At 49.4% G+C, this 13,648-nt stretch overlaps 3 protein-coding genes and 1 long non-coding RNA gene across 8 annotated transcripts in view; 2 read left to right on the top strand and 2 right to left on the bottom strand.

The window, feature by feature from the left end:
• Positions 1-3,616: 3,616 nt before the first annotated feature.
• ppp1r3b (protein phosphatase 1, regulatory subunit 3B) overlaps positions 3,617-13,648 on the bottom strand; it is a 13,534-nt gene continuing 3,502 nt past the window's right edge. The window contains exons 1-2 of one of the 4 annotated variants that reach the window (XM_044173562.1): positions 10,865-11,201; positions 3,617-5,359 (exon numbers count right to left, since the gene is read on the bottom strand). In XM_044173562.1, the coding sequence (XP_044029497.1) occupies positions 4,468-5,328 (861 nt within the window). In that variant the 5' untranslated portion in view covers positions 5,329-5,359; positions 10,865-11,201 and the 3' untranslated portion in view covers positions 3,617-4,467. Of the gene's footprint in view, positions 5,360-5,568; positions 5,862-10,531; positions 10,777-10,864; positions 11,202-13,648 lie in introns of those variants that run through there. The other 3 variants (XM_044173565.1, XM_044173563.1, XM_044173564.1) reach the window with 3 other exon arrangements.
• Positions 5,900-9,162, bottom strand: LOC122865305. The gene is made up of 3 exons (XM_044173561.1): positions 8,891-9,162; positions 8,238-8,380; positions 5,900-6,602 (listed from the first exon to the last, which is right to left on the bottom strand). The coding sequence occupies exons 1-3, from the start codon at positions 8,909-8,911 to the stop codon at positions 5,900-5,902; spliced, it is 867 nt and encodes a 288-aa protein (XP_044029496.1). The 5' UTR covers positions 8,912-9,162.
• Positions 6,337-9,518, top strand: LOC122865307. 2 transcript variants are annotated; one of them, XR_006375451.1, is made up of 4 exons: positions 6,337-6,352; positions 8,197-8,564; positions 8,600-8,631; positions 9,157-9,518. It is a non-coding gene; the product is annotated as an uncharacterized LOC122865307 (long non-coding RNA). The 2 variants fall into 2 exon arrangements; XR_006375450.1 differs by having other exon boundaries at positions 8,197-8,631.
• lmbrd2b (LMBR1 domain containing 2b) overlaps positions 12,324-13,648 on the top strand; it is a 24,222-nt gene continuing 22,897 nt past the window's right edge. Inside the window, exon 1 of the mRNA XM_044173559.1 lies at positions 12,324-12,450. The gene's annotated coding sequence lies outside the window, so the exon portion shown is untranslated. The remainder of the gene's footprint in view (positions 12,451-13,648) is intronic.

The raw sequence follows: 13,648 nt of genomic DNA, 5'->3' as shown, positions 1-13,648 counted from the left end.
AGGAGGAGGAGGAGGAGGGAAAGTGATTGTCGTCACTTGGTTAAAATAGCTTCAAATCACCAAAGAAATCCAGGAGTAAATTTAAAAAAATTAATTTATGGTTTTAAAAGAAACCCAGGCGGGCTAGAATATGAAGTATATGCATCACACTGAGGCTGAATATAAATAAATGTATTTATATATAAAATAAATGAAAATGTCATCACGACATTATTAACACGGTAAAGTAGGAAAATAGTGAATCTTAAGTGACTGTTAGTGCACATAAAGCTCATTCTGCTGCTATTCTGCAGGCTGGTCACAGAGGACTTGGACTCTGTCTCCATCTATAGGACATGATGTGCACATGATGGACGAGTCAAAGTCAGTTTGATTTTTATGTCCCAGTCTGGACAGCCAGACAGTCTGTGCTCAAAGGCTGCCTTCAGATCCAGCAGACAGACACTGTGACACAGAGAAATGTTACAGTGACCGGAGGAGGCAGAAGATATGGATCAGGTCTGTGCTTCCACACATGAAAATGATTTCTGTCCAAACGCTGTGTGAAGAATCACAACAGGAAATGTGTGTGTGCGTGCGTCAGGTTTATGGATCACACTGATTCTCTAACGATTTGTATTTATGTCAGATGTGTTCAAACACAAGTGTTTCATACGTAACCTGGTGCAGGAACTGACAACTTATCACATGAAGTTAGTTTACAGGTGAAACTCCTCAGGTGTCACATTTCAAACACTTTGCCCCCACAGGTGCACAGTTTCAGGTTCAGCAGAGTGAATATCAGAAGACGAAGGGCTGCTGACAGAAGAGAGGATGTGTTGCACCATATACACATATATACATACAGTATATATGTATACATATATACATACAGTATATATGTATACATATATATGTATATATATTAATGGCAAATATCAGCTGAAATGCTGTTTCACATGTTACATTTAGAAATACTTGCTTCACACATTATTAATTCACTGTAACTAAGTACATTTACTCAAGTACTGTACTTAAGTACAATGTTGAGGTACTTGTACTTTACTTAAGTATTTAAGTACTTCTACTGCGCTACATCTCACAGGGAAATATTCTATTTCTTTACTTCACTACATTCATTTAACAGCTACAGTTCCTTTGATTTTACATCTAAAACATGATCAACTTATTAAATATGAAGCCTTGTTACGGATTGAAGGCCTCACAGACCCTCACAGGTGTTTTCAGGTTTGTTGCTGATTGGACCGATCGGGCAGGAGCTCTGCTGGGATTTATTTGAGGTCATCGTTTACTAATAAGAATAATAAAGTTGTAAACTGTCCTGAAGTCCTGAAAAATGATTTCTGATCTTGTTCCACACATTAATAACACGTGTACAAATGATTATCCTGGGCATGAAATAAAATACAAGTCTTTTGAAGGCTCCATAACTTCACACTCAGAAAGGAGCCATGCTGCACAGTGAGTACTTTTACTTTTCATACTTTGAGTACAGTTAGCTAGTACTACTTTTACTCAAGTAGCATTTTGAATGCAGGACTTTTTTCACTGTGGTGTCGTTACTTTTCCTTAAAGCTCCAGCGTGGAACATTTCGGAGCAGCTGTCGGCAGAAATGGAATATAATATTAGTAAGTGTGTTTTCATTTGTGTGTAATCACCATGTTTCTACAGGAGCCCAGAAGGGACAAACCAGGCACCGGCTCTGGGCAGGGCCTGTCGCGTTTTTCTCGGCCACCGTCGTTCCTCCTGCACGCCTGGAAGGGGAGGGCGAGGCGAGCGGTGTTCGGATGGATTGTTAAATCCTCCACACTGGACCTCTAAGTAAAGGATCTGAATACTTCTCCCACTTCTGTGAACGACTGTATGGACAGAGATCGTCTTGTGCTGATCAGGTTTTTTCTCCAGGTCCCAGGATCAGGATTTCATAATCTTTTTTAAAGTCATCAGCTCCAGTACCTGATGTACCTGAACCAAAGAGGGCTGTGTTTTCTCATTTTATTTGACTTTTTTTTAAATCAGACAGTCGCTTTAATTGTCTTGTTGTTTTCCAGCATTGAAGCCCTTCTGTCTGAGTGTAAAGAAGTTCCTGTTGGCAGTTCAGTCTTGTTACATCAGTGAACCTGTTTTACCTTCAGAACAAACACAAACACAGCAGATCCACGTTAGCGTGACCTCGTCCCACATCCTCAGGCTCCTATGAGCAGAGACAGAGGACGCTTATCGTCTAAAAACACGGCAGGAGAACTGATTCACGTTTAGAGAGAATAAACAGAATATGAAACAAAACAATGATTCCCAAAATACAGCTGCTTTTTGCTTTGCAGCCAAAAGTCCATCCAACGTTTGAGCAGCTTTGTTATTTTTATTTCACATGAGAGATTTCTATACTTTTTGTTTCCTCTGAGCTCTTCTCGCTGATCTGAAGTGGGCGGGATTCACACGCTACTGTGCACCAATCAGGACGGAGCAGTATTAGAGTCACAGTGAAGACAGCAGTTTGGTCCCTGTCAATCCAATCTGATGAATCCACACTCACAGATTCTGATAATCAACGACACCCAACAATGTTTTTTTTTCAAAGTTGCACATTTAACAAGTTAACAAGAAAAAGATCTGAAACTAAATCAGTCAGGAGCTTTAAGCCAATAATTAACAGCGTGCTGACTGTAGTGGAGGCCAGACTGGAGAGATGACATCGTAAACCCCTCCTGTACTCCCTGAGCCGACCTGAGGCCCATCAGAGGTCAGAGGTCAAAGACCTAATCTGAACCCTTTAGAGATTACTGATCATGTGATGCCTCGTGTCAACAGTAAAGTTTTTAAATCAGTTCTAACAGTGACAGGAAACTAAAACTGGAATACGAATCAATGTTTAGATTTTGTTAAAAGTCTCGCAGCAGAGTCCTGGACCAGCAGCAGAGTCCGGGACCCGCAGCAGAGTCCTGGACCAGCAGCAGGAGAACGAGGTGTGACTGAAGTCCCCTCTTCTAAAGCCTCAGGCTGGAGGAACGGAGTGATTTGGAAAAGCCGGACTGAGTTTGACGGTCAGGTCGTGTGAAGCAGCAGGAAGCAGAGCTCAGCCTCATTAAACCAGGAGTCCGGTCTGCAGCAGTCCCTGGCATCAAGACAAACCAGAAGACTCAAACTCAAACCGGGGATGTTGTTAAACTGAGCTGAAAGACATTACAACTACACATAAACTTGCGTTTATCAGATGCATTGCACCACGCATCTAGCTGAAAATGTCCGATTGTTAATAGCGTCGAGTTTTTCGAGCTCGTCAGTTTCTCCCTCCAGAAACCTGCATCATTCATACCAGAAGTTCCTGAAATAAACGAGCTGAAATGTTCCTTTGATTCAAAATATGATGAGTTGGATTTCATAAGAACTTAGATATTAGGATTGATTTATCATTTATAAGTTGCTGAGGACCGACCTTCACGTGAACCCGTGGTCATCTTCATCTTCATCAACAGCTGGCTCTAGCTTTAACATCACAGCATATGTATTTATTAATATAATGTGAGTTTGTTTTAAATCACTTAGAGGTCATCGATAAGCCCTTTTTGTGAGTCTTTTGTTTGATTTGAACCTGCAAATAAACAAAACTCAAGCTAGAATTATTAAAATATTTCATTTATTGTCCATTTTTATGTTTGAGAGACAGCAGATTGTATGCTTTCACATCACAATTAAACATTTAATAACAAGAACTTAAAATGTATGACTTTATTGAGCAGCATTCCATAAATTACTTTTCAACACTGATATTCCACAACACGCCATCCCTGAGAGCCGAGGACTCGCCACTGAGCGCGTGCAGACACCAAGACAGACAACCAGACTGTTCTGAACAGACGCCGTCTCTCTCGGGTCCGGACGCGTCAGGTCGCTCGGACGAAGGCTTCCCACGGTGGTAAAAATGAGTTAAAACTAGTTCACTTCTTTAAAAATAACAATAAAGCAACATGAATTACACATTTTATTCCAAAATGACCCGAAAAGATACAAAATTTAAAACTCATTTGTTGAAACTACGTGTGGAAACGCTGATGTGGAGTTTTGCCTTTTTGTGAAACAGAAACCAGATAAACCTGAGGTGCCACGTGTTGAGAAACCGTCTGAAGCAACAGCTCCTGTCAAACATTAAACCGCCGCTTCAGGCTGAGCGGCGTCCGGCGAGGAGCGGAGCTCGAACCGTTCGTCCGTTAGTCCAGCCGCAGAAAAGTACTGGTTTCAACTATTTTGATCATCGATTAGTGGTTTTAGTGGTTTCTCAAGCAGCGGAGGGAGACGCTGACATGTAGAGGTAACCCAGGTAAAAACACAGCCAGATCTCCGTGATTCATGCAGGTGCCATATTGTGCATTCAGAACGGCAAAGTGTGTGCAGGTGTGCGTGCTGTGCAGCAGAACAGCGTGACAGGCTTCACCAACGAAGGCTGTCCTCTCGTTAAAACAACGCGTTCAGTAGTACGGGCCGCTGTTCTCGTACCCCGCGTAACTCGGCCAATCAGGGAAGAACGAGTGTGAGCAGGTGGGGCTGCTGTACCGGTCGAAATAAATCCCAGAGCGAAAGGAGTCTGTGTGGCGGCCGCAGGCGTCCTGACGGCTCCTCTTCATGGAGGACCAGACGATCCTGTAGTTGTCCCCCTGGTTGCTGTCCCAGTACTCGCGCCCCCCCACCTCGTAACAGACGGCGAACTCGACGCGCTCGTGAGGCCTCAGCTCATCCGGCAGAGACACGTCGAAGGAGAAGGTGTCGCTGTACGAGCTGGGATACGTGTCCTTCACGTACACGCAGTCCGCGTCTGTGTGGCTCTTCCAGGTGTCGAAGGTCACGCGCAGCTTCACAGACTTCTCGAAGGACACGTTTTTGACTTTAACGGTTCCCGCTAACGCCTTCTCTTTCAGCACGCAGTGCTCCAGGCAGACGCAGTTCCTCTCCAGGCTCTGACGGAAGCGCAGGTAGTCCGAGGAGGGCTGAGCGAAGTCCAGCACCAGTCTGTCCTCCTCAGCGGTGAGACAGAGAGCAGAGCTGAGCATCTGCTGGATGTTCAGAGGAATATCGATGGGATCGTTGAACTGAGAGAAGGTCTTCACTCTGGTTAGAGACAGGCCTCTGTGATCAGCAAACGTCACCTGCTTCTTGGCTCTTCTCGAGTCTCTCCTGGAGGCTCGTCCGTCCTCCGGCTCCGTCTGATCGACGCGGTGCGAGTGTTGAAACCTCAGGCAGGAGTTCAGGGCAGGTTTGCACGTTGTGGGAGACGTCCTGTAGACAAACTCCTCTTTGGACAGGTACAGGGGCAAAGCCATGTCAATCGGCATGGTGAGCTCGGGAGGGATCACGCACAGGACACTAGAAGAGAGAGCGGACACATGATTGTTAGGGAGTTTCAGGCTCCTGCAGACCGTATGACAACAGGAGTGTTTCTGCCCTGTCGCAGCAACATGGGTCTGACAAAGCACCACCTCCACCTCCTGCGGTGGAGGAGGTGGAGGAGGGCACCGTGGTGCAGACTGTGCAAAGGTAAATACGTTTTTAGCAGTAGCACTACGCTAACTCACCAGTGCAGTTTGGGTCTTTCATGGAGTCATCGTAATTACGAGATTCTGACTTTTAAATTACGTTCAACATCTAAACTTTTCTAAAAAGTTCCTGTTCAGGAAGAGATCTTCTAATAAGCAATGTTTAAATCTCTGGGAATCGTTCCGTAACCACGCGGCAGGTAACGCTGATCGTTTGGCTCTTCGTTAAGTCCGTCACAGTCATTTCCCCGCGTGGGTCCTGGCGATGCAGGACGACAAGCCCCAAAACCGGCCAATCAGCGCGTCAGCGTGTGACCTCGTGTTTCCTCCTCTTGGTTTGAGGACGAAAAGACAACAGAGGATCATTTATTCACTCTGACGGGACCAAATGAACCGAGCCGCAGCGGTCTGTAGTAATGCAGCGGTCTGTAGTCATGCAGCGGTCTGTAGTCACACAGCGGTCTGTAGTCACACAGGGGTCTGTAGTCGGTCTGTAGTCACGCAGCGGTCTGTAGTCACGCAGCGGTCTGTAGTCACACAGCAGCCTGTAGTCACGCAGCGGTTGTAGTAATGCAGCGGTCTGTAGACGGTCTGTAGTCACGCAGCGGTCTGTAGTCACACAGCGGTTTGTAGTCGGTCTGTAGTCACGCAGCGGTCTGTAGTCACACAGCAGCCTGTAGTCACGCAGCGGTCTGTAGTCACACAGCAGCCTGTAGTCAAACAGCGGTCTGTAGTCGGTCTGTAGTAATGCAGCGCTTGTAGTAATGCAGCGGTCTGTAGTCACACAGCATGCAGCGGTCTGTAGTCGGTCTGTAGTCACACAGTGGTCTGTAGTCACACAGCGGTTTGTAGTCACACAGCGGTCTGTAGTCACACAGCGGTTTGTAGTCACACAGCGGTCTGTAGTCAGTCTGTGGTCATGCAGCAGCCTGTAGTCACGCAGCAGCCTGTAGTCACGCAGCAGCCTGTAGTCACGCAGCAGCCTGTAGTCACACAGCAGCCTGTAGTCACGCAGCAGCCTGTAGTCACGCAGCAGCCTGTAGTCACGCAGCAGCCTGTAGTCACGCAGCAGCCTGTAGTCACGCAGCGGTCTGTAGTCACACAGCATGCAGCGGTCTGTAGTCACACAGCATGCAGCGGTCTATAGTCGGTCTGTAGTCACGCAGCGGTCTGTAGTCACACAGCGGTCTGTAGTCACACAGCATGCAGCGGTCTGTAGTCACACAGCATGCAGCGGTCTGTAGTCGGTCTGTAATCACGCAGCGGTCTGTAGTCAGTCTGTAGTCACGCAGCGGTCTGTAGTCACACAGCAGCCTGTAGTCAAACAGCAGCCTGTAGTCAAACAGCGGTCTGTAGTCGGTCTGTAGTAATGCAGCGGTTGTAGTAATGCAGCGGTCTGTAGTCACACAGCATGCAGCGGTCTGTAGTCGGTCTGTAGTCACGCAGCGGTCTGTAGTCACACAGCGGTCTGTAGTCAGTCTGTAGTCAGTCTGTAGTCACGCAGCGGTCTGTAGTCACACAGCAGCCTGTAGTCAAACAGCGGTCTGTAGTCGGTCTGTAGTCACGCAGCGGTCTGTAGTCACGCAGCGGTCTGTAGTCACGCCATAGTCTGTAGTCAGTCTGTAGTCACGCAGCGGTCTGTAGACAGTCTGTAGTCACGCAGCGGTCTGTAGTCAGTCTGTAGTCATGCAGCGGTCTGTAGTCACACAGCGGTCTGTAGTCACACAGCATGCAGCGGTCTGTAGTCACACAGCATGCAGCGGTCTGTAGTCACACAGCGGTCTGTAGTCAGTCTGTAGTCACGCAGCGGTCTGTAGTCACGCAGCAGCCTGTAGTCACGCAGCAGCCTGTAGTCACGCAGCAGCCTGTAGTCAAACAGCGGTCTGTAGTCGGTCTGTAGTAATGCAGCGGTTGTAGTAATGCAGCGGTCTGTAGTCACACAGCATGCAGCGGTCTGTAGTCGGTCTGTAGTCACGCAGCGGTCTGTAGTCACACAGCGGTCTGTAGTCACACAGCGGTCTGTAGTCGGTCTGTAGTCGGTCTGTAGTCGCGCAGCGGTCTGTAGTCAGTCTGTAGTCACGCAGCGGTCTGTAGTCACGCAGCGGTCTGTAGTCACGCAGCGGTCTGTAGTCGGTCTGTAGTCAGTCTGTAGTCACGCAGCGGTCTGTAGTCACACAGCAGCCTGTAGTCAAACAGCGGCTGTGTAGTCGGTCTGTAATCAAACAGCGGTCTGTAGTCGGTCTGTAGTCATGCAGCGGTCTGTGCAGCGGTCTGTAGTCGGTCTGTAGTCATGCAGCGGTCTGTAGCGGTCTGTAGTCACGCAGCGGTCTGTAGTCAGTCTGTAGTCATGCAGCGGTTGTAGTCAGCGGTCTGTAGCGGTCTGTAGTCACACAGCATGCAGTGGTCTGTAGTCGGTCTGTAGTCAGTCAGCGGTCTGTAGTCAGTCTGTAGTCACGCAGCGGTCTGTAGTCAGCGGTCTGTAGTCGGTCTGTAGTCACACAGCATGCAGCGGTCTGTAGTCAGTCTGTAGTCATGCGGCAGTCTGTAGTCACACAGCGGTCTGTAGTCACACAGTGGTCTGTAGTCACACAGCATGCAGCGGTCTGTAGTCACACAGCATGCAGCGGTCTGTAGTCGGTCTGTAATCACGCAGCGGTCTGTAGTCAGTCGGTTTGTAGTCACGCAGCGGTCTGTAGTCACACAGCAGCCTGTAGTCAAACAGCGGTCTGTAGTCGGTCTGTAGTAATGCAGCGGTTGTAGTAATGCAGCGGTCTGTAGTCACACAGCATGCAGCGGTCTGTAGTCGGTCTGTAGTCACGCAGCGGTCTGTAGTCACACAGCGGTCTGTAGTCGGTCTGTAGTCAGTCTGTAGTCAGTCTGTAGTCACGCAGTGGTCTGTAGTCACACAGCAGCCTGTAGTCAAACAGCGGTCTGTAGTCGGTCTGTAGTCACGCAGCGGTCTGTAGTCAGTCTGTAGTCACGCAGCGGTCTGTAGTCACGCAGCGGTCTGTAGTCACGCCATAGTCTGTAGTCACGTCTAGTCTGTAGTCACGCCATAGTCTGTAGTCAGTCTGTAGTCACGCAGCGGTCTGTAGTCACACAGTCTGTAGTCACGCATGCAGCGGTCTGTAGTCAGTCTGTAGTCACACAGCGGTCTGTAGTCACACAGCATGCAGCGTAGTCTGTAAGCATGCAGCGGTCTGTAGTCGGTCTGTAATCACGCAGCGGTCTGTAGTCACACAGCAGTCTGTAGTCACGCAGCGGTCTGTAGTCACGCAGCAGCCTGTAGTCACGCAGCAGCCTGTAGTCACGCAGCAGCCTGTAGTCGGTCTGTAGTAATGCAGCGGTTGTAGTAATGCAGCGGTCTGTAGTCACACAGCATGCAGCGGTCTGTAGTCGGTCTGTAGTCACGCAGCGGTCTGTAGTCACACAGCGGTCTGTAGTCACACAGCGGTCTGTAGTCGGTCTGTAGTCTGTAGTCACGCAGCGGTCTGTAGTCACACAGCAGCCTGTAGTCAAACAGCGGTCTGTAGTCGGTCTGTAGTCACGCAGCGGTCTGTAGTCAGTCTGTAGTCACGCAGCGGTCTGTAGTCACACAGCGGTCTGTAGTCACGCAGCGGTCTGTAGTCGGTCTGTAGTCAGTCTGTAGTCACGCAGCGGTCTGTAGTCACACAGCAGCCTGTAGTCAAACAGCGGTCTGTAGTCGGTCTGTAATCACGCAGCGGTCTGTAGTCAGTCTGTAGTCATGCAGCGGTCTGTAGTCACACAGCGGTCTGTAGTCGGTCTGTAGTCACATAGCATGCAGCGGTCTGTAGTCACACAGCAGCCTGTAGTCAAACAGCGGTCTGTAGTCGGTCTGTAATCACGCAGCGGTCTGTAGTCAGTCTGTAGTCATGCAGCGGTCTGTAGTCACACAGCGGTCTGTAGTCGGTCTGTAGTCACACAGCATGCAGCGGTCTGTAGTCGGTCTGTAGTCACGCAGCGGTCTGTAGTCAGTCTGTAGTCACGCAGCGGTCTGTAGTCACACAGCGGTCTGTAGTCGGTCTGTAGTCACACAGCATGCAGCGGTCTGTAGTCGGTCTGTAGTCAGTCTGTAGTCACGCAGCGGTCTGTAGTCACACAGTGGTCTGTAGTCACACAGCATGCAGCGGTCTGTAGTCACACAGCATGCAGCGGTCTGTATTTGGTCTGTAGTCACGCAGCGGTCTGTAGTCACACAGCGGTTTGTAGTCACGCAGCGGTCTGTAGTCACGCAGCGGTCTGTAGTCAAACAGCGGTCTGTAGTCGGTCTGTAGTCACGCAGCGGTCTGTAGTCACGCAGCGGTCTGTAGTCACACAGCAGCCTGTAGTCACACAGCGGTCTGTAGTCGGTCTGTAGTCAGTCTGTAGTCACGCAGCGGTCTGTAGTCAAACAGCGGTCTGTAGTCGGTCTGTAGTCACGCAGCGGTCTATAGTCACGCAGCGGTCTGTAGTCACACAGCATGCAGCGGTCTGTAGTCGGTCTGTAGTCACGCAGCGGTCTGTAGTCACACAGCAGCCTGTAGTCAAACAGCGGTCTGTAGTCGGTCTGTAATCACGCAGCGGTCTGTAGTCAGTCTGTAGTCACACAGCATGCAGCGGTCTGTAGTCGGTCTGTAGTCACACAGCATGCAGCAGCCTGTAGTCGGTCCTGCACTTCTGATACTGAACATCTGGCAGAACGAGTGTCTCACGGTGAGACTGGAGGCCACCAACCACAGGTCCCCCCACCCCGTCTCTCAGCCCGGATCCCTGCAGGACTCTGAGGCACGGACAGTTTTAGCTGCGGCAGACTCCAGAACATTAAAACCAGCCGAGTCTGGACTTTCAGGTGCGAGTCTCCCACAGCTGCGTTCAGGTGGCTTCACGTAAACCAGAACACGCCGCACATTTAGAGCGAACACGCAGGAACAGGCTGCAGGAAGCTCCGGTCCCGGTTTCTTTCCGGTTTAAAGTCCCAGCAGAACAAACAAAGCCAAACTACCTGACCTGCCATGTGTTTTTAGGATCCGACGACAGTTTCTCACAACGCAGCCTCGTCCACTGTGAAACGTGTCGGTGTGTCCGCAGACGCGGAACACACCCCCCTCTGCACGCTGCCTCCTCTCCTGCCTGCCCCGCAGTCCTGCTCCGCAGTCCGGGAGCAGCCCTGCTCCCGCAGCGCTCCCGCACACCGCTACGGACACTAACGTCGGGTTTTGATTGGCCGCTCAGACATGAAACGCAGAAATCAAACTAGCTCTCAGTGAAAAGGGCTCGGGGGCCTGCAGCGGCCCGGAGGCCCCCGCGCCGGAGTGTTGTGCCGTGCACGAGTTACCTGGAGCGGATCACCTGGAGCAGCTCGCGAGGACGGCTTCTCCTCTAACGTGACGCAGCCTGCGACCCTGGCGGCGGACTCATGACGCGTCCTGGCTTTGTTCTGCCTAACTTGTTCAGCACATTTCTCTCGCGGCTTCAAGGCCCACACAGAGTTCACGTGAACACCTGTACGCAGCCAATCAGAGACAGCTGTGACGGAGTGCTCGACGTGGGGTCCGGGGTGGACCCACAGCATTGGCCCGAGGGCCCCCGGAGGGCTGGACCCTCTGCTGCAGGAGCCATGTTGCATCTGAGGTTTGTGGAAGCTGGTTTCTGCCACAACAACACCTGATAACGGCAAAGCCTGATTAACCCAGAACTCTGAGACAGAAAATGTATTAATTACATCCATCGTTCATTTATTTGGTTTAGTATTTCGTAATTTTGACTTTATGTGATAATTTAATATGACAGATGTGGTGAGTTTTCACACACACTGTCTCCACTTCTCATATCTACTTTAATCTCTCACATCAGGTGTCTTAGTTTCTTCCATTCCTGTTGAAAAGTTTAAGGTAAAGGATAACTAGGCCGACCAATCACAGCACAACACCGTGCACATGTAACATGAAGAAGGGTCTGCGGACAAAAATACAGTCAGAGTGGAAAGCACCAAGAATAAAAAAAGACTGTGGGCAAAATATTATGTTTTCACAAAACTGTGCAAAACTTCAAATCTGATCTAAAGTCCCGCCTCGGGCCGGACAGAGAGCCAATCGCAGACCGCTCGGACCGCTCCCTGCACACGCCCCTGCTCGTCCAGCTGCGAATTTGTGGCATTGAACGCTTGTGAAAGTTACAGCTGACGTGTTTCCAGATTCAGAGGTTCAGCTGTGGGAAAAGAAAGCAGTGCTGAATATCTTTGCGTCTCCTGTGTGATTTTAAACGATACATCAATCAGGATTTCTGAACATGAAGTAGCACCGTCTCTTCCTACAGCGGGAACTGAACCCAGGTGGTTCAGGTGACAGCCAGGACCACTAACCACTAGTCCACAGAGAACACAGTTCAGTGTCCTGCACAACCCTGAAAAGTCCAGAAAGTCCATCTGTAGTGATTCACTTCAAAGCTACAAACGATTCCCACAGCAGGAAGTGTACCCAGACCACCTGGGTATAAACCTCCTCCTTCAGTCTGATCTTCGTAGCTCAGAAAGTTCTGGTCTCTGCTGGTTCAGGAGCAGGTTCGGTAACAGAGAAGTTGTGGATTCAAATCTTTTCTTCTTCACTTGGAATAAAAGAAAAAAGGAGAAGCTACACCAGCTTCTCCCAGACCTGGATTTGAACCCAGACCACCTGCGTGGAAACCAGGAGTCCTGACCACTAGACCACCAGGGTCAACAGGACAGGAGGATCTGGTTTTACTTGTAAATGATGAGACAAGCAGGTTTGTCTCCAGGTGGATCTGCTGCAGGTTCCTCTCAGTCTGATCTTCTTTGTCTCTCCGGTTGTTGGCGTTCATCAGTACTGAAGACGGTCCAGCGGGGAAGGACTCCGGCCAGCGACGTGGAGCCGTGGGATCGAGCCTCGGCTCAGGTCACCTGAGGTACGTGACAAAGGTGTGTGTGTGTGTGTGTGTGTGTGTGTGTGTGTGTGTGTGTGTGTGTGTGTGTGTGTGTGTGTGTGTGTGTGTGTGTATTCAAAAACAGCAGAAATGCTTAAAACAAATACAAAACTCAAAAAAACCCAAAAAACGTTAAAACCGACCGTTGCGTACATTTCCCGTCGCGAATTTCCGCCGTTGTCCGACTACAACGCCGCCGACCTTCAGAGGAACAAACAACAGGTGAGTCCAGGTGCGTCGAGCTCGCTGGCTTGATGAAAGCCAGCCGGCGAGACGAGTTTTTGTGCCTCGCTACATTATCTCTCTGTGGACTCATGAGTTTTTATTTATACCAAAAGCACGTGAGAAAGAAATGATGTGCACGTGACTTCAAAGTAAAGCCAATCAGATTTCAGGCCGCTCCCTGGACACGCCCCTGGATTCAAAGTCAAAATGTTCACTAAACTTCAAATAACTATCTCATAACTTTGGCTTACTAATAGTTTAACTATCTCTTAATTTAGTATCTCATAATTTTCCATTCTCAAACTTTTTCCACAAATGTTTGATTTACTGTTTCATAATTTTGCTGAGTATTTTTCTATTCATCACGCGTAACTTTACACTAATTTCTTTCTTTTCCCGGTGGAAATGGGCCTCCATTTTATTCGTAGTTAAACTTTTCTGTCACAGAGAGAACTGTCGCCGCTCCACGAGTGACGCGTTTGCAGACAAACTTCTACAACCGCTCGCACAGGAAGTGTGATGTGAAGTGAGGAACTCCAGCCACCTGGAACCTGATCGGGTTCAGCTGATACTGGGATCAATCGAAGAACCAGAGAGGCGCCGGTGGCCTGCGGTGACAGTTTTTATAGGATTCTGACTCGACTGCATGTTATTCTGTCAGAAGCTGAAACCGCAGGCGTCACCTCTGTGCGCTGGACTGCAGTGACCGTTTGAAAGCATTGACAGGAGGAATGGATTCGCTTATTCACACACGGTTTTTGGACATTTTTATTCGGGGAGTCGGAGGAGCCGCTGGACTCGTGTGTTTCCTTATTCTGCCTGTTTAAACAGCGTCAGCGTTACTGAACGCACAGCCTCTCCCGGGTGACGCAACAGCCACACAGGTTCATGTTCGGACACCGGTTTGAATGATTTACACTTCGTTACTGACTAATCTGGCTCTGACCGTCAGGTT

This window comes from Siniperca chuatsi, linkage group LG18 (assembly GCF_020085105.1).
Source record: "Siniperca chuatsi isolate FFG_IHB_CAS linkage group LG18, ASM2008510v1, whole genome shotgun sequence".
In the NCBI taxonomy this organism is placed as follows: domain Eukaryota; kingdom Metazoa; phylum Chordata; class Actinopteri; order Centrarchiformes; family Sinipercidae; genus Siniperca; species Siniperca chuatsi.
Note: the sequence above shows the minus strand (reverse complement) of the source record. Positions and strands in the feature narration are given on the sequence as shown.

Bases quoted from the DNA above. Each gene is read 5' to 3' on its own strand.
- LOC122865305 (XM_044173561.1), bottom strand. From the start codon at position 8,911: ATGCTGTGTGACTACAGACCG. The intron at 8,381-8,890 runs CTGCATTACTAC...GACTACAGACCG, and splicing joins TGCTGTGTGACTACAGACCG to ACTACAGACCGCTGTGTGAC. The intron at 6,603-8,237 runs GCTGCTGTGTGA...GCGTGACTACAG, and splicing joins AGACCGCTGTTTGACTACAG to GCTGCTGCGTGACTACAGGC.